The sequence below is a fragment of the Oncorhynchus gorbuscha genome, linkage group LG13, assembly GCF_021184085.1.
Source record: "Oncorhynchus gorbuscha isolate QuinsamMale2020 ecotype Even-year linkage group LG13, OgorEven_v1.0, whole genome shotgun sequence".
Taxonomy (NCBI): Eukaryota; Metazoa; Chordata; class Actinopteri; order Salmoniformes; family Salmonidae; genus Oncorhynchus; species Oncorhynchus gorbuscha.
The window spans coordinates 48,701,321-48,725,939 of record NC_060185.1 but is presented as its reverse complement, the minus strand read 5'-3'; the positions used below and the strand labels follow the sequence as shown (position 1 = coordinate 48,725,939).

At 48.4% G+C, this 24,619-nt stretch overlaps 2 protein-coding genes across 2 annotated transcripts in view; one reads left to right on the top strand and one right to left on the bottom strand.

Moving 5' to 3' along the window:
* Positions 1 to 1,859: 1,859 nt before the first annotated feature.
* Positions 1,860 to 6,918, bottom strand: LOC123993051 (fukutin-related protein-like). Its single transcript, XM_046294804.1, is given in 4 exon segments — positions 1,860 to 4,593; positions 4,595 to 4,849; positions 4,851 to 5,154; positions 6,010 to 6,918. Coding segments are annotated over 3 exon segments (1,608 nt in total). The 5' UTR covers positions 5,007 to 5,154; positions 6,010 to 6,918; the 3' UTR covers positions 1,860 to 3,396.
* Positions 6,024 to 24,619, top strand: part of LOC123993050 (striatin-4-like) — a 26,865-nt gene continuing 8,269 nt past the window's right edge. Inside the window, exons 1-14 of the mRNA XM_046294803.1 lie at positions 6,024 to 6,600; positions 15,246 to 15,349; positions 15,455 to 15,525; positions 16,107 to 16,185; positions 17,642 to 17,836; positions 18,032 to 18,215; positions 18,301 to 18,457; positions 19,189 to 19,284; positions 19,571 to 19,689; positions 19,905 to 20,080; positions 20,374 to 20,421; positions 20,555 to 20,676; positions 23,125 to 23,292; positions 23,365 to 23,505. Of these exons, the coding sequence (XP_046150759.1) occupies positions 6,310 to 6,600; positions 15,246 to 15,349; positions 15,455 to 15,525; positions 16,107 to 16,185; positions 17,642 to 17,836; positions 18,032 to 18,215; positions 18,301 to 18,457; positions 19,189 to 19,284; positions 19,571 to 19,689; positions 19,905 to 20,080; positions 20,374 to 20,421; positions 20,555 to 20,676; positions 23,125 to 23,292; positions 23,365 to 23,505 (1,951 nt within the window). The 5' untranslated portion in view covers positions 6,024 to 6,309. The remainder of the gene's footprint in view (positions 6,601 to 15,245; positions 15,350 to 15,454; positions 15,526 to 16,106; positions 16,186 to 17,641; positions 17,837 to 18,031; positions 18,216 to 18,300; positions 18,458 to 19,188; positions 19,285 to 19,570; positions 19,690 to 19,904; positions 20,081 to 20,373; positions 20,422 to 20,554; positions 20,677 to 23,124; positions 23,293 to 23,364; positions 23,506 to 24,619) is intronic.

The window sequence follows — 24,619 nt, the reverse complement described above, 5'->3', positions numbered from 1 at the left end:
ACACACACACACACACACACACACACACACACACACACACACACACACACACACACACACACACACACACACACACACACACACACATCCATGTCTCCGTTGTCTCAAAGCTTAAAAATCCTTCTTTAACCTGTCTCCTCCCCTTCACCTGCATTGATTTGAAATGGATTTAAGTTATATCAATAAGGGATCATAGCTTTCACCTGGTCAGTCTTGGGCATTTTGTACACTCGGTGTATCCACTATGACACGTTGTGAATAGGCCCTCTGGACAAGACAAGTTTGTCAGGTTGTAGTTAACGGCGATGCCCATAAAGGAACCTATTACACAGACTACCTGGTGCTGTCCTGCTTCCATGAGGTGTTGACTGAGAGACATGTACTTATTCATTCTAATGGAACTTCAGACATGCCCCTGGCAATCGCCTTCTCTGCTCGCTGGTCACCATAGCAGCACCCACCCGCAGCACGCGTTCCAGCAGGTATATCTCACTTGGCACCCCCAAAGCCAATTCCTCCTTTGGCCGCCTCTCCTTCCAGTTCTCTGCTGCCATTGACTGGAACAAACTCCAAAAATCTCTGAAACTGGAAACACTTATCTCCCTCACTAGCTTTAAGCACCTGCTGTCAAAGCAGCTCACAGATCACTGCACCTGTACATAGCCCATCTATAAATAGCCCAAACAACTACCTCTTCCCCTACCGTATTTATTTTGCCCCTTTGCACCCAGTATTTCTACTTTGCAAACTCATCTACTGTCAAATCTACCATTCCAGTGTTTTAATTGCTATATTGAATTTACTTCACCATTGCCTATGTATTGCCTTTACCTCCCTTATCTCACCTCATTTGCTCACATTGTATATAGACGTATTTTTCTACTGTATTCTTGACTGTGTTTGTTTTACTCCATGTGTAACTCTGTGTTGTTGTATGTGTCGAATTGCTTTGCTTTATCTTGGCCAGGTCGCAGTTGTAAATGAGAACTGGTTCTCAACTTTCCTACCTGGTTAAATAAAGGTGGACAAAAATAAATATATATAGACCTTTCCCAACACACACACAATGCAGTCACCAACATTACAATATTACATCACCTACCTGGGTTGTGTACACACACACACACACACACAGACTGGGAAAGTGCCCAATTTATTGATCCCACACTAACAGGTGTTGAGGTTTCATATCCTATAATGAGATTCGGTGCTATATGGCCCCGTTGGTTGAAGAATAGCTGGCATTAGGTTTTACAAATGGGGACATTTAGGGTTAATCTTTCCGTATTGACATTCCTAGGTCTCCTATTAGACATGTTCATTGTTGTTCTGTTAGCAATCTGGTAACTTTACACCCCTCTCAATTGAATTCAGCCAGTGGTTCAACTTTACATGCAGAGGGGAAAGAACAAGACGGAAGTATTTTCAGTTCACTGAAATGTGTTCTGGTGTTCTTGTACTTGGATTTAGCTAATCAATGTAGGATTCAGAAATGTAATTTAGTTGGATGTATTTTGTCTGGGGGATTTTTGCAGCTAGTGACTTTCCCACGGCAATATTCACAAGTTACCCATTCAATGTCCACTACATGCCGTCTCTCATTCAGAGGTGGTTAAAGTGGCCAAGGAAGCGGTGCAAATGTTAAGGCTCGTCTGCCACCTGCTGGTGAAACAGGGGAGTTGCATACTAAATCCGTCTATTTTTTTCAAACCCGAAGACAGCTTTCAGCCCACCTGGTAAATGTATTTCTTAAATTATTCCCGAAACACTGGAATGTATACAACGTTGTATCACCAAATCCACAAACCTCAAATGACGAAACACAAACAACAGTAGTGTTATAATTATTTTTTTCTTCAGTACATGAAATGGAGCGACACACATTGACAGCAAGAGTTCTTTTGTGCATTTTTGTAAAACGATAGGTCAAGCGCAAACAAGTGGCACCTATCAGATATCAGTCTTTCACTCACAATTCAGATTACTTTATACATTCCAGTCAAGGCAGGACACTAATGAAACAGCAACACTCAACAGATGACACACACATTTCATTTAGTATATTGGATAGTTCAGTTTTTTATCATTCATACCTGGGATTTGAATGCACCTGAATGGACTGACGGAGCTTTAATCATGACATGAATACCCAAGTCAGAGTTGAAGAGAAAGCTCCTCATTTTACCACTGGGAAATGGACAGCCACAATCATCATGCTGATGGGACATGCCAAAGCCTACCCAGTGGCATCAGTTGACAGTTCAAAATGTCAAAAGTCATACATATCGTACCCTGAACATGAAGTAAACAAATTGAAAATAAGAAAGTGAATCAGTGCAACAAATCCACACATCTATTTCATGGAGTACATCTTTAGCTTTAGGACAGAATTGACCAACACATGTATATTCCTAATATCAATAATAACACAGCCATCAACACTGATTGTGTCAGATATTCCTTAACAGCAGCTGATATTGTGGTGTATATGCCATTAGATATCTGGTAGCACTTTAATGATCACCTGATAACTACCAGAAAACTGTGGTAATGACAACTAATACTTTATGTTACTACATCAAAGATTTCAAAACAATTCATAACCCCCCCCCCCAAAAAAAAAAAAAAAATATTTAAAAAAAATATAGAATTACTGTGTAATTACCATTTTACCATAGAATTTCTTACTAAATACCTGGTAATTTATGTACCGGAAAATGATGTGCAACAGAATACCGTTTTGAATGTATAAATACTCTGTCTCTATACTTAATTCACAGCTTATACAGAATAATGGACCTCTGCAAGGAGTCTTCAGTCGACCTGTCATGTAGGTCAGCAGCAGTCCTCTTGTGTTCCATAAAGTGCTGATCTAGGATCGGTTTTGCCTTTTAAATCACGCAGAATAAGATGACATGGGACGCCGGGGACCTGGTCCTAGATCGGCACTCCTACTCAACCAGACAGACGCTTTATGAAAACAGGCCCTGTTCCACAGTCTCAGGCGCAGTGACGGACACGGTTCTGACAGAGGTCAGTCAGTCACGCCTCCTGACGTAACGTGCAGCCCGTTGCTTCCCCCACGGGGAGGATCTTGTGTTAAAGAGACAGATGACAAAGGCAGGCAGTAAATCAAACAAACACACTTGTCCGTGGCATCAGTGTGGCTGGCCCGGGTTAGAGCAGCAGCGCCGGTTCTCTCTTAACCACTTCCCTCCAGGGACTTTTCATTGATCCGTGCATTTTGGCAACCTTGAGGACAGTTATTCCCAAAGGATACCCACTTGTGACCCAATCACGGATTGCTACCAATATGTTTCGGGTTGTGGCTAGAATCGTTTTGTCCTTTTGGTGGGGCCACATGAAAACCCCAAAGGTCCCAGCCACACCCCTCCCTCACAGCCGGCTCCTGTCCAGCCTCTTCTTGGCAGGATTGGGGTACTGGGGGTTCTCGATGACCCCCTCCCCAAACTTGAGCTCCAGGAAGGCGCGGTGGTTGTTCGGGCCGTAGGCGGTGACGCCGGCGAACGGCATCGGCACCAGCGGCTGCAGGAAGTGCTCGGGGAACTCCACATCCTGCTTGTGCTCCATCCACGTGTCTTTGGTCATGACGCCGTTCCGCGGGTAGAAGGGCCACAGGTCCACGTGGAGGTGGTTGGCCTCGCTGTATTGCACCCGGTAGAAGTCCCCCTCCACTGCCCGCTCCCACACATAGCCGTTAGCATCCACCAGAGAACCAGAGTCCAGGTTCTTCAGGTAGTCACAGTTGGGCACGTCCTCCAGGTAGATGCCCAGGTCCACATCATAGTCCCAGGGGATGACGTCCTGGTGGCGGGCCGCCCCCAGCAGGGAGCCTCCTTCCAGCCAGTAGCGCACCCCGGAGCTCTCCAGGATGTTGATCACATACTTGGTGGTCTCTCGTAGGGCGCGCAGGCAGCATGGAGGGGTCCAGCGATCCAGGTACAGGTACTCAGGGGTGTCGTCCCGGACCGTACTGAAGCAACGCTCCGTCTCCTTCCCACAGCCGTGCCACTGCTCCTTCCCATCAGCCAGTAGCAGACGCTTCAGCCCAAAGTTCCTCATCAGCCGGCTAGTGGCCTCCTTCAGGTGGCTGTCTGCCTTCCACTGGTTGTGGGCTGAGCTGAAGAGAGGCCGGTGGCTGGTGGAGAAGCAGGGGCTCTCCAGGAGCTTGACCTTCCAGCCATGCAGGGAGGTCTGGATGAAGAGCGAGGGCAGCAGGGGCCTCCCCAGTGGGACAGACAGGTTGAAGAGGTCCTCAGAGCGGATGAGGACCACTGCGTCCCCTTGAAGGGCTGTGCACACGCTACCACTGCTCCCAGACGCCGCTGGGGTGTAGGTGGCCGTCCACTCTCTCAGACTGACCCGCAGGTGCAGGCACTGGACGGCCGAGCGCGCCAACACGGGGGCCGCCACCAGCCTCACGGGCCCCCCACCTTCCCCCTCCAGCTCCCGGATCAGCCTCTCCACAGCCCGGCCCTGCTCCAGCTCCACCCCGTCAGGCACCAGCAGCACAAACTCTGTCTGGACGTGGAACTCTGGCCGGTGGGCCTGCGGAGGCTGCTCTGGGCTGGGGGGAGAGCACCAGGAGACGGGCCCCATCGGGGAGAGACAGAGGGGGATAGGGCGGGGTGTCAGACACAGCCAAGAAGGGCAGCTCAGGTCTCTGGTGCAGGAAGGAGCGTGCCACATCACCGACGTAGTTCTCAAAGTCCTCAAACTCCCGTAGGAGGACAGTCACACGGGGGCCGTGGCTGTTCCCCTCTCCCCCGACACCTCCAGGGCCAACCATCCCCCCGCCAACCCCCACCAGGCCCCCCATGCCGCCCCCCCAGCCCGGACGCAGGTAAAGCAGCCTTCCTGGAGCCCCTTCCTGGGTCCCGGCGTTTCTCCATCATCTGCTGCTGGGCTCGGGACACATAGTAGAGGATGAGCAGGTTCAGAACAATGGCTCCAGTCAGAAGGCCCTGGCAGAAACTCACCCGCATGGCACCTCTTGCTGCACTCGTCTGGCTCAGGGAAAGCTATAGGATGGAGCTCTCTATTCAGAAAGCCTGTCCATAAACATCAGGACCCCATCAGTAAAGAGCTACAGCCTATGTGCGCCGGAATAATAATGGCCAGCTGCTGGAATAGCTGAAATACACAGAAAACACCACTGGAATTTAAAACGTGATTTTAAAACGAGTCCTAAAAATAAAAGCACTTCAGATGGCTGTGACAGGCTTTAGAGGCCGTAGTCTAGTTTATTACATTATATTCAAACGTCAAGGGACTGGGTGCATTGTGTCTCCCATACATGGACTGGATTGCCCTAGTTCTCTTCAGCCAATACTTTGACCTAGATTGTATTCTTGACTATCAATTACAGCCAAATGAGCTACTGAGATGCTTCAAATTGATGCTCCATTTAAGTATAGGCCTATGCTCCCTTCTAGAATAGGTAACGTAGGCTATCAAGTATTGCTACAGCAATAACCGTGCCTAGAATTGTCTGCATAAGGCAAAATACTTTTTAGCCCGTCATTTAACGCTGTCAGTAGACTACACCAACGCTGCATGGCTTCTATGCAACCATGGAACCAATGCAACCACGACAATTCTCAATAAATGATTTTTTTATCATGATAAATAACCACAGAATAATTGAATGTACATCATTTCAAAGGCCACGCCATGACCCCTCTAAAAGCTTCATATGCAGAACTCATCCGTCTTCAAATGTGATTCATGTTCTCCCCGTTATATAGCCTAACATTCCCCAAATCGTTAAGAATAAGACAGAGCATACAAACCCACAACGCACGTACATCGAATTCGCTCTCTGTGTGCAGAGGTGGCTGAGCTAAGCACAACATGGAGACACCGCCAGTTCAATAGCTCTTACTTACAGTGTAAAATACTGATATGATACTGACAAATGAACTCAAATAGTGGTAATATACTGAGACGTTTAGTTTCATTTCAATGCCGCGCTCTGTAACATTGTACCCTTGCTTTGCCGTTTCAGGAAATAATCACAGGAAGCTTGCGTGAGATCACAATATGGCAGGAACGACGTCCCTGGTTACCACTCATGGAAAAAAACGATTCCCCGTCGAAGCAGTAGTGGATTTGCTCTTAGCTCATTTTTTGGCACCCTTTTCTCCATGAGTTATTGCAGTTGCTCTTTACGCGAGAGAGGAAGAAAGAAGGGTAGAGTGCTTGTGCTGGGTCTGTGAGGGTTGGGTTGTTATTATTACCGCTGCTTGTTTTCCACCTCCTTGTCCTGGCGAAAGCGAGAGCGCTAAAATGGAGGCGGAAAGATCCGGCGGAGTAGCAGGGGGAACGAACCAGAACTCTGGAGGCAGCGGCGTGGGGCGCAATCCGAACGGGCCGAAATCGGTACTCGGGCAGGCGACGACAGAAGCGGCCGCGGCGGCATCAGCGGCCGGGGCGATGGCTGGATCGTCGCAGCCTCGGGAACCGCAAGACGGCGACGCAGGCCTATCGCTTCCTGGGATCTTGCACTTTATCCAGTTCGAATGGGGACGCTTCCAGGCCGAGAAATATCGCTGGGAGGCCGAGAGAGACGAACTCAGGGTAATTACAGTGTTATTATTTAGCTATAGCTATGTAGACTATTTATGACTATAGTAGCTTGCTAGGATTTTGGAGGAAAAAAAAAGCTAGCCTAGCATTGCCATTATTCACATCCCACAGAAATCACGACCGCTCGTCAATAGTTTCGCTAATCGGACGGGATACTGTCCACATAATCACCAATGTTTTCATCCTGTGTTCCAGGATGTTAGCTGGAGTAACTTCAAACAATGTTGCTATGTTTGCGTCAGTTCAAAAGCGTTGATGTGGTTTAAGACGCACGCGTTATTCTGGGATCAAAGCAAACCCAATATTTGGGGATTCCAGAAAATGATGTCACCTTTCTTGACTATTCCAAAACACTGGATTGTGAATTTACTTGACGTCTTGCATCACTCACAGGACTTTAAATTGTCAGTGTGTGTTAATTGCGGCGTTACATTGAGGCGCAGTCAATGTCGTTCACCCCCTGATCCCAACGCAGCCAGACATATAATCGACATTGTCTATATATAGCGGATCACACAGGTGGAGGTGTCAATCGGCTGTCGAGCTGCTCCAACGGTAATGAACGCGGTTAGAATTAACGCCAGGCGGTTGGCCACCGCTGTTTCTGAACCCCTTTGATGGTTTCTATTTTTCTCTGTGCGATATTACGGTGGGCCACGTGACTCACTGTCAATTACAACAGGGGTTCAGTAATGCCAATTGCGTTTGTAAATCCCGGAGCCACGCACAACAAAAAAAAGACAGGTGACGTAATGTGGTCCTTTTCCGCCGTTTACGCACATGCACATTTTCACTCATGCCTCCCTTAGGGAGTGCAAAGCCTGTTTTTTCTTCTTCATTGCTTTCCCCATATGTGGCCTCCTGTCAACACGTTTTCTTATAAGTAAACTGAATGAGCATGAGCTGCTGAAATAGGAGTTTTGTTGATTATTTACAGTAGCCTAAAGGCCTGTGTAGAAAAACAATGCCATTCCACTACTCTCAGTGTATTTCACTCTCCTTCTCACTCTACCCTATAGGCCATAGCCTAGATATAAATAGGAGCTTTTATATATTATGGATGAACCATAACAAACAGGCCCGTGTGGATTTTATAGCAGCGTGCGGATGGATGTCGGAAGTACGACACCACCACCACTAGTCTCTTACTGGGAAAAATGTCTATGTGTGAACATGTGTGTGAAGGCGTGAATGTTTGTGTGTGAAGGCGTGAATGTTTGTGTGTGCATGCGTGAACTTGAGTGTGTGTGTGTGCATGCGTGAACTTGAGTGTGTGTGTGTGCATGCGTGAACTTGAGTGTGTGTGTGTGCATGCGTGAACTTGAGTGTGTGTGTGTGTGTGTGTGGTGTGGTGTGGTTTTCTCAGGCCAAATTAGCGGGGAGAACATGGGACAGGAGAGAGTGAGAGGAGCGGTTGAGGGCCCTGTTCAAACAGTAGCCCAGCAGTTTACATAAGAGGACCCCAGTGGCTGCTAAACTAGGGAAAGCCCAGTGGCACAAACACAAACACACAGAAGGCAATGCCTGGTGTGTTTTCTCTGCCAAACCTCTTGAGCCGAGGATGTGCCAGGGGTAGGCATGCTCTGAGACCATGTGTGCAGGACACACACTTGTCCATTATAACTCACATGTGCTCTCTCATCTCCCACAAATACATGTGTGTACAGTTGAAGTCAGAAGTTTACATACACCTTAGCCAAATACATTTAAACTCAGTTTTTCACAATTCCTGATATTTAATCCAAGTAAAAATTCCCTGTTAGGATCACCATTTTATTTTAAGAATGTGAAATGTCAGAATAATAGTAGAGAGAATGATCTATTTCAGCATTTATTTATTTAATCACATCCCCAGTGGGTCAGAAGTTTATATACACTCAATTGGTATTTGATAACATTGCCTTTAAATTGTTTAACTTGGGTCAAACATATCGGGTATTCTTCCACAAGCTTCCCACAATAATTTGGGTGAATTTAGGTCCATTTCTCCTGACAGAGCTGGTGTAACTGAGTCAGGTTTGTAGGCCTCCTTACTCGCACACACTTTTTCAGATCTGCCCACAAATGTTCTATAGGATTGAGGTCAGGGCTTTGTGATGGCCACTCCAATGCCTTGACTTTGCTTGGGCTCACTGTCCATTTGGAAGACCCATTTGCGACCAAGCTTTAACTTCCTGAATAATGTCTTGAGATGTTGCTCCAATATATCCACATAATTTCCCTGCCTCGTGATGCCATCTATTTTGTGAAGTGCACCGGTCCCTCCTGCAGCAAAGCACCCCCACAACATGATGCTGACACCCCCGTGCTTCACGGTTGGGATGGTGTTCTTTGGCTTGCAAGCCTCCCCTTTTTCCTCCAAACATAATGATGGTCATTATGGCCAAACAGTTCTATTTTTGTTTCATCAGACCAGAGGACATTTCTCCAAAAAGTACGATATTTGTCCCCATGTGCAGTTGCAAACTGTAGTCTTGCTTTTTTATGGCAGTTTTGGAGCAGTGTCTTTTTCCTTACTAAGCGGCCTTTCGGGTTATGTTGATATGACTCGGTTTACTGTGGATATAGATACTTTTGTACCTGTTTTCTCCAGCACCTTCACAAGGTTCTTTGCTGTTGTTCTGGGATTGGTTTGCACTTTTTGCACCAAAGTACGTTCATCTCTAGGAGACAGAACGTGTCTCCTTGCTGAATGGCATGACGGCTGCGTGGTCCCATGGTGTTAATACTTGCATACTATTGTTTGTACAGATGAACGTGGTACCTTCAGGTGTTTGGAAATTGCTCCCAAGGATGAACCAGACTTGTGGAGGTCTACAATTGTTTTTCTGAGGTCTTGGCTGATTTCTTTTGATTTTCCCATGATGTCAAGCAAAGAGGCACTGAGTACAAAATACATCCGCAGGTACACCTCCAATTGCCTCAAATGATGTCAATTAGCCTATCAGAAGCTTCTAAAGCCATGACATAATTTTCTGGAATTTTCCAAGCTGTTTAAAGGTACAGTCAACTTAGTGTATGTAAACTTCTGACCCACTGGAATTGTGATACAGTGAATTATAAGTGAAATAATCTGTAAACAATTGTTGGGAAAATGACTTGTGTCATGAACAAAGTAGATGTCTGAACCGACTTGCCAAAACTATAGTTTGTTGAAAATAAATTTGTGGAGTGGCTGAAAAACAAGTTTTAATTACTCCAACCTAAGTGTATGTAAACTTCCGACTTCAACTGTATGTATGTAGGCCTGAATTGTCTCCATACACACAGAACACACAACAATATACAGAATATAGCCTAACTTGCTCTGGGCTGCTGCTCTCTCTCAACCCAAAAGTTGTCGATTGATGACTGCCCGGTGTGTGGAAAACACTTTTGGCCTTCCCTCCCACGTGACTGTGTGTGTGTGTGTGACATTGACAGTGTGTGTATGGTGTGCCAGTGGTATGTTTTTTTTTAGGGCTGAATCAGGTCGTTAAACGGGAACACTTGTGGCACTCTGTCTCCTGTGACAGCCAGCCAGGCAGGCTGTGGAGGGGCCAGGCCGAGCAGTTGGCTGGGGCAGGCGTAACCGAACGTAGCAGACGTTTCTTTCTGGTCCTGACGAGAGATAAAACATATTTTTTTTCTAGGGGGAAGTTCTCTTCTGCACTGTTCAACCAATCAAGTGGAGTGTCGCCTTGTTGACATCCAAAAGCGGAAGTCGCTTCACAGGCTATTTTTTTCTCTCCATTTCCCCTGGAAACCGGATGCATCCGTTTATATACGCACCCAGCGTAGGGTGGACCAGGTGTGACGTCCCCAGAGCAGAGCCACAGGGCCACGTGACTACAGCCAGCAGGCCAGGCCAAGGGACAGACAGGTGGCACTGCAGAGGGCACCGCTCTGGGCCCTGTTAGTCATCACTGATCTCACATGACAGGGGATAGGACTAAGCTGAGTGGTGGCAGCCCTGGCTTAATCCTGTCTGGTCAGGTAAGATCAGCGATTCCTTCAAGAAAGAGAGGATGAGGGATACTGCTATAAAACCCGTAAGCCTCTCAACCTCTGTCAGGCTATATCTGTCTCTTAGAACTGTAGAAGGGTTCCAAATCAAGCAGTCATTTCTCTACTGAATATCTGAATATACTCCTGCTGAGTCTGTAGAGAAAAGATAAGAGTGTTTCTGCTCTTGTCCTACTTCATTATGGTAATACAGTTGGTGCTGATCAAGGACCTACAGCACTCCTAGTTGGATAATAAACGTCAGATTACTGTAGATTTAAACGTTGCGATCACAATTGTGGCACAGTTACTCCTTGCCATAAATAGAAGGACAGAGCGCTTTGTAGCCATTGCTACTCAAGATCAGTGGCACTCCCGACTAGTGGTGACCAAGATGACATCACTTCCTGCTGGGGCATGTTAAGTGGGGGGCCGTAATGCCCTTCTCTCAGCTCTAATGAAAAGCCCAGTGCTCTAATGCGTGGCACACGTACAGTGGGGCAAAAAAGTATTTAGTCAGCCACCTATTGTGCAAGTTCTCCCACTTAAAAAGATGAGAGAGGCCTGTAATTTTCATCATAGATACACTTCAACTATGACAGACAAAACAATATTTTTTTTCTCCAGAAAATCACATTGTAGGATTTTTAATGAATTTATTTGCAAATTATGGTGGAAAATAAGTATTTGGTCACCTACAAACAAGCAAGATTTCTGGCTCTCACAGACCTGTAACTTCTTCTTCAAGAGGCTCCTCTGTCCTCCACTCGTTACCTGTATTAATGGCACCTGTTTGAACTTGTTATCAGTATAAAAGACACCTGTCCACAACCTCAAACAGTCACACTCCGAACTCCACTATGGCCAAGACCAAAGAGCTGTCAAAGGACACCAGAAACAAAATTGTAGACCTGCACCAGGCTGGGAAGACTGAATCTGCAATAGGTAAGCAGCTTGGTTTGAAGAAATCAACTGTGGGAGCAATTATTAGGAAATGGAAGACATACAAGACCACTGATAATCTCCCTCGATCTGGGGCTCCACACAAGATCTCACCCCGTGAGATCACACACGCACGCACGCACGCACACACACGCACGCACGCACGCACTCACGCACACACACGCACGGTACACACACACTCCAGCTCCCTGTCCCAGTAAAGTCCTCTGCTCTACTTGTCGGCTGATGCGTCTCCGAAGGATGGAGGATGGCAGAGAGGGTATGGGAGAGGGAGAGCTGCCCTTGACCCTGTCCAGAGGCAGGGTGGGTGGGACTGACTGAGCTCCTCAGCAGGCCACACAGAGATGGCCATACAGGAAGCGCGGTAGTGCTTTTACTGAGAAAGGTAGTTCATTAGCCTGTCTTTGTGCTCAGACTGGTGTTGGTTTATGTGCCAGCTTTCAACAGGCATGTTTATAACATAGTTGATGCCCTTTTAATTACAGTTCACAGCTGTTTCTTTTGGCTGAAGTTTCAACTTAATTTGTCCCAGAGGGCAATTGGTTTCGTAGCAAAGAATAACGTGAAACATACATACGATGCTACTGAATCAGCCATGGATTGGCAGCCATTGATATAAATATAACATTGCTCATGATCAACATTATCAGCGGCAATAGTATAAGGTAAGGCCCACACCGAAGGTAAGTGAAGTGCGCTGTGCACATTCTCAGAAACATCACGTCGACATAATCAAAATAGAGTATTCCCTGTATTCAAAAGGCCAGTGGCCGTAGGGGTAAAGGGTAACGGAGTGCTCGTACTTGTTTTAGTCTTAACAGTTGGGGAATTTACACCAGGGGTCAGAGGGTAGGCCATGGAGCTCCTGTTGTAGGGGGTGGGCACTGTCAGACAGGGTGGATTCTGCCATTCGCACCACGTCGTCTGTTGTGCAGGTCAGACAGGTCGTCCTGGATCTTTGGAAGGTGTTGCTGGCCCTTCTTTACCCTTCTTCCACAACTTGTCAGTGTTCCACTCGAAGCTCAATTCATCATCAATCACGGTCCCAAGATACTTAGAATTGGCTACAGTTGCTACCACCTGGCCCTGAAGGATGGCGTTATGAGGGGTAGGGGTCCATACACATATCTTTGTTTTTTTTTTTGTGTCACATTCGGGTTGTAAAGAAAGCACCGTGGCAACCATGTACAAAATCCTTAACAACCAGGACCGTGGTTACTTTCATCGGCGTGAAGCAGACTGACCATTACTGAGTCACCCGCAAACTTCAGGATGTGTTGGTTCTCGCACTGGCTACGACGTCAGTGTACAGGATACAGAGAAGGGGAGAGGACACAACCCCCTTGGGGGAGGCTATTGAGGATGGGGTGTTCCCTGCCAGGCACCCGTTCACCCTCACCCTCTGGGTTCTGTTAGTAAGAAAATCAAGGATCCGGCCCCCATTATATTCGAGTCTACACCAAAATTGATTAGTGAGTTTGTTCATAGGTCCTGTGAGATACTTTTGGTCGTGTAGTGTATGTGGACACCTGCTCGTCGAACATCTCATTCCAAAATCACGGGCATTAATATGGAGTTGGTCCCCCCCCTTTGCTGCTATAACAGCCTCCATCCACTCTTCTGGGGAGGTTTTCCACTAGGTTTTCCACTAGATTGCTGCGGGGACTTCCATTCAGCCACAAGTATTTGTGAGGTCGGGCACTGATGCTGGGCGATGGTTAGTCCTGGCTCGCAGTCCTGGCTTTCCAGTTCATCTCCAAAGGCCGGTCAAGTTCGTCCACACCGATCTCAACAAACCATTTCTGTATGGACTTCAAGTTGACCGGGGCAGCTCTAGCAGGGCAGTAATTTAAAGAACTGACTTATTGGAAAGGTGGCATCCTATGACGGTGTCACGTTGAAAGTCACTGAGCTCTTCAGTAAGGCCATTCTACTGACAATGTTTGTCTATGGAGATTGCATGGCGGTGCAATCAATTTTTAGACACCCGTCAGCGTGGCTGAAATAGCCAAATCCACTCATTTGAAGGGGTTGTCCACATACTTTTGTGTGTGTATATATAGTGTATATGCTTGGAACATTTTGTGATGTGTGGTTGATCACAGATCACTGATCTGTAGGGAATCCCTCTCAGAGTGAACTAAACCACCTACAGTAGACTCCTTTACTCCAGCTCTTCCAGGAAGGAAGAAAGAAAGGACGGACGGACGGAAGGAAGGAAAGGTGCATGTCTGAAGCGTTCGAACGGGGCACTGGATTGGACAAAGTCCTGCTGTTAAGACAGGGAGTGGATGTGATGTTCATGGATCCTGATGACATGCTCCTGTGTGTACACTGTAACACCACACACACACACACACAGACACACACATACACACACACGCGCACACACGCACACACACACGGCAAATAAAGCCATGTCAGATTGCAGTGGGCCAGTGGAGACAGAAGCCAGGAATGTAAGGAATAGTGTTGGGAAAGATCACTGATGCTTATCTGAGATGGGAGGGACATTCCAAAGAAGTGTGTGTGTGTGTGTGTGTGTGTGTGTGTGTGTGTGTGTGTGTGTGTGTGTGTGTGTGTGTGTGTGTGTGTGTGTGTGTGTGTGTGTGTGTGTGTGTGTGTGTGTGTGTGTGTGTGTGTGTGTGTGTGTGTGTGTAAAGAACAATGCGTTAGAATGACAGGTCGCAGCTCGCCCCTGTCAGGGAAGGAACAGAACCATGTGAGAACCCCACCCACTTAACGACGACGTCCACAGCGGCCCCTCTCTGTGTCCCAGTGCTCTGCTCTCCTGGCGACACCCAACCTCAGTGCATCTACCCGGTAGCTTCCTTCACTACCTGGCTTGGCCGCTCCCCTACTCCCCCAGACAGACACAGCCCTGAGCATGGTGTCCTGCAGGTGTATTTTAGTACCTGGAGTCTGTAGGTATGGCTGGAGTTAGACACCAGATAGACACTTCTAGCTGAAACACACAGGAGATGCTGTGTTCTCAGAATTAATAGCCAGTTGTAACAGATATAGTTACAACAGCAGAGGTAGTTTTTGCAGTAGCACCGTGTCATTATTTTGTTTTCACGGGTGAGGTTTGTGTGTCCCGGCTGTATGATCTTGCCGGTGTCGCGCGGACCTGATGAGACTGCGTTTGCTTTTTAGGCTGTTCTACTTTTCTGTGGCTCTGTGTGTTAGCGAGTGTGTGTGTGTGTTTTGCGGTCTCAGAAGAGCAATGGGACCACGCACGCACGCACGCACACAACACACACACGCACATACTCCTCTCCTCACAATTGTTTTCCCCTCCAGATGTCTGGGTTTGCTGGTCAGGGGAAGTTCTAAATGCAGAACGCAGCTCCCTCCACAACCCACCACTTAGCCTGGGACACTTGTAAGGAACATCGGTTTGCCAAACCAAACAGCGAGCATTTCTGCACTGTACATGGCATTTGTTTAGTGGGTCCCAAACAGACTTCGCTCAAAATAACTGGGAAATGGTATACTCGAATTCAGTTGTGTTGATTGGTAACAGACAATGTTATGTGTGTTGTGTGTGTGTGTTATGTGTGTTATGTGTGTGTGTGTGTGTGTGTGTGTGTGTGTGTGTGTGTGTGTGTGTGTGTGTGTGTGTGTGTGTGTGTGTGTGTGTGTGTGTGTGTGTGTGTGTGTGTGTGTGTGTGTGTGTGCGCGCTCAGGCTCAGGTGACGTTCCTCCAGGGTGAGAGGAAGGGGCAGGAGAACATGAAGCAGGACCTGGTCAGGAGGATAAAGATGCTGGAGTACGCCCTTAAACAAGAGAGGTCAGACACACGCACACGCACACGCGCACGCACACACGCACTCACGCACGGAGAGTGTAGGGCTTGGGTAACACGGCCATCTTGTGGTTCTTCCTCTCTCTGCAGGTCCAAACACCAGAAGTTGAAGACAGGCAGTGACCAGAGCCCAGGGGAGAAGAAACCAGAGGCAGAACAAGGTATGCAGGCTCTATGTAGACCTTATGTCGACTCTATGTATGCTCTAAGGCCAGGGGGGGGGTCAAACTCATTTCGCCCTACCCATCATTTTCAATGCTCCCTGACCTAGCTTTCATTAGGGTGATTATTAGCGAGCTGGACACAGTCAAGATCCATTTATGAAGTATTTTTTAGTCAAACCACCCGCGGATGGGATTGGACCCTCTCGGATCCGGGACATGTGTTTGACAGCCCTTCTGTGGACTATCTGAAGACAGTCCATTTTTCCACGTAAAACTGTCATCCCTCGGTGTCCGCTCACTATATCTGCTACCAGACTTGGGCTTTTCACCATGGAGAATGTCTGTGGCCTTGCATCAGTGATTGGTTCACTATGTAGCCTAGATAAAGAAGAACTAGTAACTTCCTCATGCTTTTGTTTCCACATCTGTCCCACTTAACTGTGTGTGTGTGTGTGTGTGTGTGTGTGTGTGTGTGGGGATGGGTGGGGGGAGTGCACCGAGCTTTGAGGGTTGCTCTGCTGCTTGCTTCTGTTACATCAAAGCTTCCTCCTCTGATCGACTCTTCGTCTATCCCACAGTGCCCAATGGGCCAGCAGAATCTGAATCTGAGCCAGCCAATCAGATGTCCTGGAAGGAGGGCCGTCAGCTACTGCGCAAGTAAGGCTTCCTCCCCATAGCGAGAGTAAGGCTTGCTCCCCATAGCGAGAGTAAGGTTTCCTCCCCATAGCGAGAGTAAGGTTTCCTCCCCATAGCGAGAGTAAGGCTTCCTCCCCATAGCGAGAGTAAGGTTTCCTCCCCATAGCGAGAGTAAGGTTTCCTCCCCATAGCGAGAGTAAGGCTTCCTCCCCATAGCGAGAGTAAGGTTTCCTCCCCATAGCGAGAGTAAGGCTTCCTCCCCATAGCGAGAGTAAGGCTTCCTCCCCATAGCGAGAGTAAGCTTTCCACCCCATAGCGAGAGTAAGGCTTCCTCCCCATAGCGAGAGTAAGGTTTCCTCCCCATAGCGAGAGTAAGGCTTCCCCCCCATAGCGAGAGTAAGGTTTCCTCCCCATAGCGAGAAGGTTTCCTCCCCATAGCGAGAGTAAGGCTTCCTCCCCATAGCGAGAGTAAGGCTTCCTCCCCATAGCGAGAGTAAGCTTTCCACCCCATAGCGAGAGTAAGGCTTCCTCCCCATAGCGAGAGTAAGGTTTCCTCCCCATAGCGAGAGTAAGGCTTCCTCCCCATAGCGAGAGTAAGGTTTCCTCCCCGTAGCGAGAGTAAGGCTTCCTCCCCATAGCGAGAGTAAGGTTTCCTCCCCATAGTGAGAGTAAGGCTTGCTCCCCATAGTGAGAGTAAGGCTTGCTCCCCATAGTGAGAGTAAGGCTTGCTCCCCATAGTGAGAGTAAGGCTTGCTCCCCATAGTGAGAGTAAGGCTTCCTCCCCATAGCGAGAGTAAGGTTTCCTCCCCATAGCGAGAGTAAGGCTTGCTCCCCATAGTGAGAGTAAGGCTTGCTCCCCATAGCGAGAGTAAGGCTTGCTCCCCATAGCGAGAGTAAGGCTTGCTCCCCATAGCGAGAGTAAGGCTTGCTCCCCATAGCGAGAGTAAGGCTTGCTCCCCATAGCGAGAGTAAGGCTTGCTCCCCATAGCGAGAGTAAGGCTTGCTCCCCATAGTGAGAGTAAGGCTTGCTCCCCATAGTCAGAGTAAGGCTTGCTCCCCATAGCGAGAGTAAGGCTTCCTCCCCATAGCGAGAGTAAGGCTTGCTCCCCATAGCGAGAGTAAGGCTTGCTCCCCATAGCGAGAGTAAGGCTTGCTCCCCATAGTGAGAGTAAGGCTTGCTCCCCATAGCGAGAGTAAGGCTTGCTCCCCATAGCGAGAGTAAGGCTTCCTCTCCATAGCGAGAGTAAGGCTTCCTCCCCATAGCGAGAGTAAGGCTTCCTCCCCATAGCGAGAGTAAGGCTTGCTCCCCATAGCGAGAGTAAGGCTTCCTCCCCATAGCGAGAGTAAGGCTTCCTCCCCATAGCGAGAGAGCAACACTGTCCCCAACACTTTAAACAAACTGTTGAGTCTGAATGAGGAGTCTAATCATGTGTGTGTGGCCATGGTTTGTCTGTGCACACGCTCGGCGTGTGTGTAGGTACCTGGAGGAGGTGGGCTACTCGGACACCATCCTGGACATGCGTTCGAAGCGTGTGCGCTCCCTGCTGGGTCGTACCAGCCCCGAGGCTAACGGCGCCCCGGCCAGCAGCGAGCAGCAGCCCGCCCCGGACCCCGAGCCCCTGGCAGGGGGGGAGTCACTCCTCATCAGACAGATAGAGGAGCAGATCAAGAGGTGAGACGCCCATACACACACACACATGAAAGGAAGCTTGTCTCCGCGGTAGTCGTGTCGTTGATGAGTACTACGTCTGTGGTGGTGTATTGCATGTTTTTGTCAAATTTCTATAACTGTCAGTAATGTTGTTACCGTTGGAGGTTGCCTCTGATGTGTGTGTGTGTTGCCTCTGATGTGTGTGTGTGTCGGTAGGAACGCGGCGGGGAAGGATGGTTCTAAGGAGCGTCTGGGCGGTTCCGTGCTGGATAAGATCCCCTTCCTACACGGCTGCCAGGATGATGATGAGGATGACAGTGATGAGGAAGATGACTTCCAGGGCATGGGCACGGACCGTATAGATGGGCAGCGCAACAAGAACAAGAAGCCTCGCGTTAAGGTCCGATCACGTCAACAAGGCAAAGTGTGTGTGTGTGTGTATGTGTATTAAAGCCCTCTCTCTCTCTCTCTCTGTGTGTGTGTAGATGGGGACTGAGCCCATGACCACAGACCTGGACCCTGATGATGAGGAGGACGAAGACGACTCTGAGGATGCCCTGAGCGAGTTTGACTTCCTGGGATCAGGGGAGGAGGGGGAGGGGGCGGGAGAGGCCCGTATCTCAGGGGACGGCCGGGAGTTAGGTACGCCATCGTCATAGCAACCACCTCAGCCACACCTGTCTGTCTCTTCGTCTGTCTAGCTTTTTGTCTGTCTCTTTCTATTTGCCAGTCCCGCTCTCCCTTCATCCCCATCTCTCTCTTTCTAGGGAGTCACATGTTCTGTACTCTCACCTCTACTGCCAATAAACCATTGCCTATGGTGAACCATTGTCTGTGTGTCTCACTATGACATATGTTGTGTTTGCTGGGTGCCTTTTGTCATCCACGTGTCTCTCTCTCTCTCTCTCTGGAGCAATGTGTTCAGCATAAAGCATGCTGTTTGGTGCCTGGCTACTTTATCTCTACATCCACCTCTCGGCCTGTCTCTCGGCCCGTCTCTCGGCCCGTCTCTCGGTCCGTGTCTCGGTCCGTGTCTCTTCGTCTCTTTCTATTTCTCTGACCACTCATCGTCTCTCCTTCGGTATGCGTGGTCACGTGTACTCTCGACCTTCACGTCTCTCTATCTGTCTGTCTGCTCTCTCTCTCTCTCAGCATGACAGTGCGTGTTGTCTCTCTCTCTCGTTCTCTCGCTCTCTCTGCATGACTGTGTGTGTTGTGTGTGTCTCTCTCTCTCTCTCTGCATGAGAGTGCGTGTTGTCCCTTTCTCTCGCTCTCTCTGCATGACTGTGTGTGTTGTGTGTGTGTGTCTCTCTCTCTCGCTCTCTCTCTGCATGACTGTGTGTGTTGTGTCTCTCTCCTCTGGCCTGGTTCAGAGAAGCGCAGGAACAAGTTACAGGGCATGATGTCGGACTTCCCCCCCAAACCCTCCCCGCCCCCCTCTGTGTCGGGACAGTCTCGCTCCGGGGAAGGTAAGACAACACCCGACCCCCAGAACTCTCCCTGTCTTGCTGTACCAAATGTTCTACACTGTTCTGTATTGTTTCATGTTTTGCGTGGACCCCAGGAAGAGTAGCTGCTGCTTTCGCAACAGCTAATGGGGATCCTCAAATACCAAAGTAGCTAAATTGCTTCTCTCTCTCTCGTCTAAAGGGATACTGCTCTGAAGAGGTAATTGTTTAACTATTGAAAGAAGGAAGGGATGTGTTTTTGATCAGATGGTGGGTGAATGTAGCCGTTCTTCCTCCGCTCCTTAAGGTGGCGCTCTGGGTTTTTCCTCTGACGTCTTCATCCTGGACGCCGTCGGGGGCGGAGACATGAACCTGGGAGAGCTGGCTGACCTCACCGTGGCCAACGACAACGACCTCACCGTGGATGTGAATACTTGAACACACACACACACAACAGAGGGGGGGACGGGACTGAGAGAAGAAATGCAGTTTTAAACATGGCTTAAGCCGTGTTCTTATGCTATCTGAGGGACTCAACCCCCCCCCCAAATAAATAAATAGGTGGCAACAATTTAGCAGTGGGGGCCCGCTGCTGTTAAATGAATGCATTCACAAACACTCTGACACCTGTGTGCGTGTAGCTGCAGGATAACCGGGAGGAGTTCAAGAAGACGTGGAACCCTCGCTTCACGCTGCGCAGCCACTTTGATGCCATCAGAGCGTTGACGTTCCACCCCAGCCAGGCCGTTCTACTCACAGCCTCCGAGGACGGAACCCTGAAGCTGTGGAACCTCAACAAGGCCATACACTCCAAGAAGTAAGAGCCTAAGGAATAGCAGGAACATAACACACCAATATCGGGGCCTGTGTTCAAAAAATGTATCATACAGTTGTCATGCTGATCTAGGATCAGGTCCCTCCTGTCCCATGTAATCTCATGAATGGTTATTTAAAGGGGGAAAAAACAGATCCCAGATCAGCACTCACTCCTAATCTAAGATGCTTTATGAATACAGGCCCAGGAGTGGGAAAGAAACTGAATGGGGTCTGGTAGTTTGCTATAACACTGTGTTGTGATGTGTAAACGGATGTTGGTCTTTGCCTCCACAGAAATGCAGCGCTGGACGTTGAACCCATCTACACCTTCAGAGCCCACAGGTGATCTCAGACCACTCGCGCCAGCACCCACCTTGTGACGCACGCAGGCAAACACGTTTGTTGCAACTATCACGTGCTTTGGTGTGTTTCTGGGTATAATAGCTACTCTTTGTGTAATTGTGTGTGCGTACAGTGGTGCCGTTCTGTCTCTGGCAATGGGAGAGGACGGAGACTCGTGCTACAGCGGGGGTCTGGACGGAACCGTGCGCTGCTGGAAGATCCCTGACATCAACGTGGATCCCTACGACAACTACGGTCAGCCTCTGACCCTTGTCTGACCCCTCTATCACCTTTCACCTCCGGTCAACCAGTCAGAACTAGCCAGGTTTATCCCCAGCTAATGTATTCAGCTCTGAGTCAGTGGATTGCACATGATCATGATCATGCTATGCAATCTGGTTTCAGAGCTGGTCATGGGTGCACCTCAGCCACACTCAAGGTCCTAAACGACATTATAACCACCATCGATAAGAGACATTACTGTGCAGCCGTATTCATCGACCTGGCCAAGGCTTTCGACTCTGTCAATCACCACATTCTTATTGGCAGACTCGACAGCCTTGGTTTACCAACTACTTCTCTGACAGAGTTCAGTGTGTCAAATCGGAGGGCCTGTTGTCCGGACCTCTGGCAGTCTCTATGGGGGTGCCACAGGGTTCATCCTCGGGCCGACTCTCTTCTATGTATACATTAATGATGTTGCTCTTGCTGCTGGTGATTCTCTGGTACACCTCTAAGCAGACGAAAACATTCTGTATACTTCTGGCCCCTCTTTGGACACTGTGATAACTAACTTCAATGCCACACAACACTCCTTCCTTGGCCTCCAACTGCTCTTAAACGCAAGTAAAACTAAATGCATGCTATTCAACCGATCACTGCCCGCACGTGCTCGCCCGTCCAGCATCACTACTCTGGACGGCTCTGAATTAAAATACGTGGACAACTACAAATACCTGGGTGTCTAGTTAGACTGTAAACTCTCCTTCCAGACTCACATTAAGCATCTCCAATCCAAAATTACATCTAGAATTGGCTTCCTATATCGCAACAAAGCATCCCTCACTCATGCTGCCAAACATACCCTCGTAAAACTGACCATCCTACCGATCCTCGACTTCGGTGATGTCATCTATAAAATAGCCTCCAACACTCTACTCAACAAACTGGATGCAGTCTATCACAGTACCATCCGTTTTGTCACCAAAGCCCCATACACTACCCACCATTGCGACCTGTACGCTCTCGTTGGTTGGCCCTTGCTTCATACTCGTCGCCAAACCCACTGGCTCCAGGTTATCTACAAATCTCTGCTAGGTAAAGCCCCATCTTATCTCAGCTCACTGGTCACCATAGCAGCACCCACTCGTAGCACGCGTTCCAGCAGGTATATCTCACTGGTCACCCCCAAAGCCAATTCCTCCTTTGGTCGTCTTTCCTTCCAGTTCTCTGCTGCCAATGACTGGAACGAACGACAAAAATCTCTGAAACTAGAAACACTTATCTCCCTCACTAGCTTTAAGCACCAGCTGTCAGAGCAGCTCACAGATCACTGCACCTGTACATAGCCCATCTGTATACGGCCCATCTATCTACCTACCTCATCCCCATACTGTATTTATTTATTTATCTTGCTCCTTTGCACCCCAGTATCTCTACTTGCACATTCATCTTCTGCACATCTACCATTCCAGTGTTTAATTGCTATATTGTAATTACTTCGCCACCATGGCCTATTTATTGCCTTAACTCCCTTATCTTACCTCGTTTACACTCACTGTATATAGACTTATTGTTTTCTTTTGTTCCACTGTATTATTGACTATGTTTTGTTTATTCCATGTGTAAATCTGTGTTGTTATTTGTGTCAAACTGCTTTGCTTTATCTTGGCCAGGTCACAGTTGCAAATGAGAACTGGTTCTCAACTAGCCTACCTGGTTAAATAAAGGTGAAATAAAAACAGATTGACTGAAATTAGGGCTGTGACGGCCATGGAATTTTTGAAGGGAGGTTATCGGTCAGCCAAATGACCGCGGTCACCGGTCGTTGCAAAGGCCAGGGGTTTTCAAACTTTTATTGCCCAAGGAGTATCCCTTTCCAAATCATCCTCACATCCCTTCCTTCCACATCCCACATCATTAAAATCCAGACAGAAAATATTTACACAAGAAGCAATCTAAGAGTCAAAACTCTCCCGTCGTTTAGTTCACCATTCTGCGATTCTCACCATTAATAAACATCAGGCGTTTCAACACAACGGCATCATTTATGGCATTTATGACCCAAGGGCCCCGTTTTAAAGGGATAGTTCGAGATTCTGGCAATGAATCCATGAATCTACGTACTTCCCCAGAGTTGTACGAACGGGAACAGCTAGCATGCTAACCGTTCCTGTAGAGATCGTCATTGAGCTAACGCTAGTTACCATTGGCTCGTGAAACTGTCTAAGAGACATAAAAATGGTATCCACAATGGTATTCTGTTGTAGATAGCGATATTCATACAAAGTTATTTTACACATTATTTTACACGTAAAAAAATTCCCCCCCAAGAGAAAATCACGACCCCGTATATAAGGGGCCGCGGACCCCAATTTGAAAACCGAAGACTCGTTTGCTACAACACCTTGCTTGTTTCAGCAAGGAGCAACTCCGTTTCATCCAGTTGTAGACTCCATTTGTGTGTGTGTTCTCTATGTGTAGACCCGGGTATAGAGAGCAGTGTGTTGTTGGGTCATGAGGACTCGGTGTGGAGTCTGACGTACTCTGCCGCCCACCATCGCCTGGCCTCCTGCTCCGCAGACGGGACCGTTCGCATCTGGGACCCACAGAACTCTGCCCCCTGTCTCTCCGTCTTCAACAAGGAGAAAGGTGAGCGTGTGTGTTTCTGTGTGTGTGTGTGTGTGTGCGTTATATCTCAACTCTCTCACCCCCCCCCCTCAGAACACGGAACGCCCACCTCGGTGGCCTTTGTGAACTCTGACCCCAACCAGGCAGTGGTGTCATTCGACGGTGGCGAGACACTGCTCTATGACCTCACCACAGAGCAGAGCATCATGGTCCTGGACACCGGCACCAAGGACGGTGAGTCCTAGGGCCTGTTCTAATACTGTCAGAATGTTTCCTGTGGCCTGTTTGGGCTAGCGGTAATGCTGCAGCCTCTGGCGTACGGTGTTGGCTAGGGGTGTAATGGTTCACCGGTACCTATTGCGGTTTTTAGGGTCACGGTTCGATTACATTTCGGTACAGCGGGCAAATGAAATGCCATTCACCATTTTTGTAACCATGTGAGAGGTGGGAATTTTACCAAGTTCCCACCTCCCACAGAGGTTGTAGATACCAGTTGGGTGCGTTCACGTGATTTGAACTTGTTGAGAAACGGCGATTGGCTAATGGCCAACAAGCTGCGCAAACCATCAACTAAAATTACAGCTATCATGCTTTTAAAGAAATTATAGAGTAAAAAAAACGAAACAATTCTAGATAGCTTTTTATATCTTATTTTGTTGTTGCATTTAACTGCCGAAAATGCTGTTATTAGAAGCCATTTCCTTAGTAGATGATGTCAGAGGTCAACATGTGGGAGAAGTGGGTGCTCAGAATGATAGATGAGTTTCCCACTAGTAATTACCAGTTGAAGGGCCATTCAAGTGGATTTTTCCCAGTGGTATGTGGTAAATTCCCACTTCCCACATGATTACGAATGCACCATGACGTTGCCTCCTTCAGTGCCAGATACGCACTTGTGACTCTCATAAAGGGGCGTGTCCGTAGCACATCTCCCACTCCGGGGTAATGTGATGGACTGTGACTTAAGCAAGCGCAACACATTGGCATTGGCCAATTCATCGAAAACGTTGGCTTGCTTATATAGAGCGGGGTACTAGCTGTTTGCTGAAATGGATGCGAGAGGGAAGTTCGTAGCGTGGCTCGAGCACTTTCAACGAGGTGCTGAAACACCCTATTCTCAACCACCGAGAATGGGCGCATATCCACGGCTATGTACCAAAGACTGTAAAGAATATAAACTTAGCCTACCTATCGCTCTTCCATTTTCTTTGGCCCGGTCAGAATCAGCTGCCAAGGGCTGCTTGAATGCAGAGGGGAGACGATGTTGTGTTGTTTTTTTGCGTTTCCGTCTGGCTCCGGAATACTGGGGTGATGTCGGTGTAAATGTGTCAGCATATTTGAGGTGTTG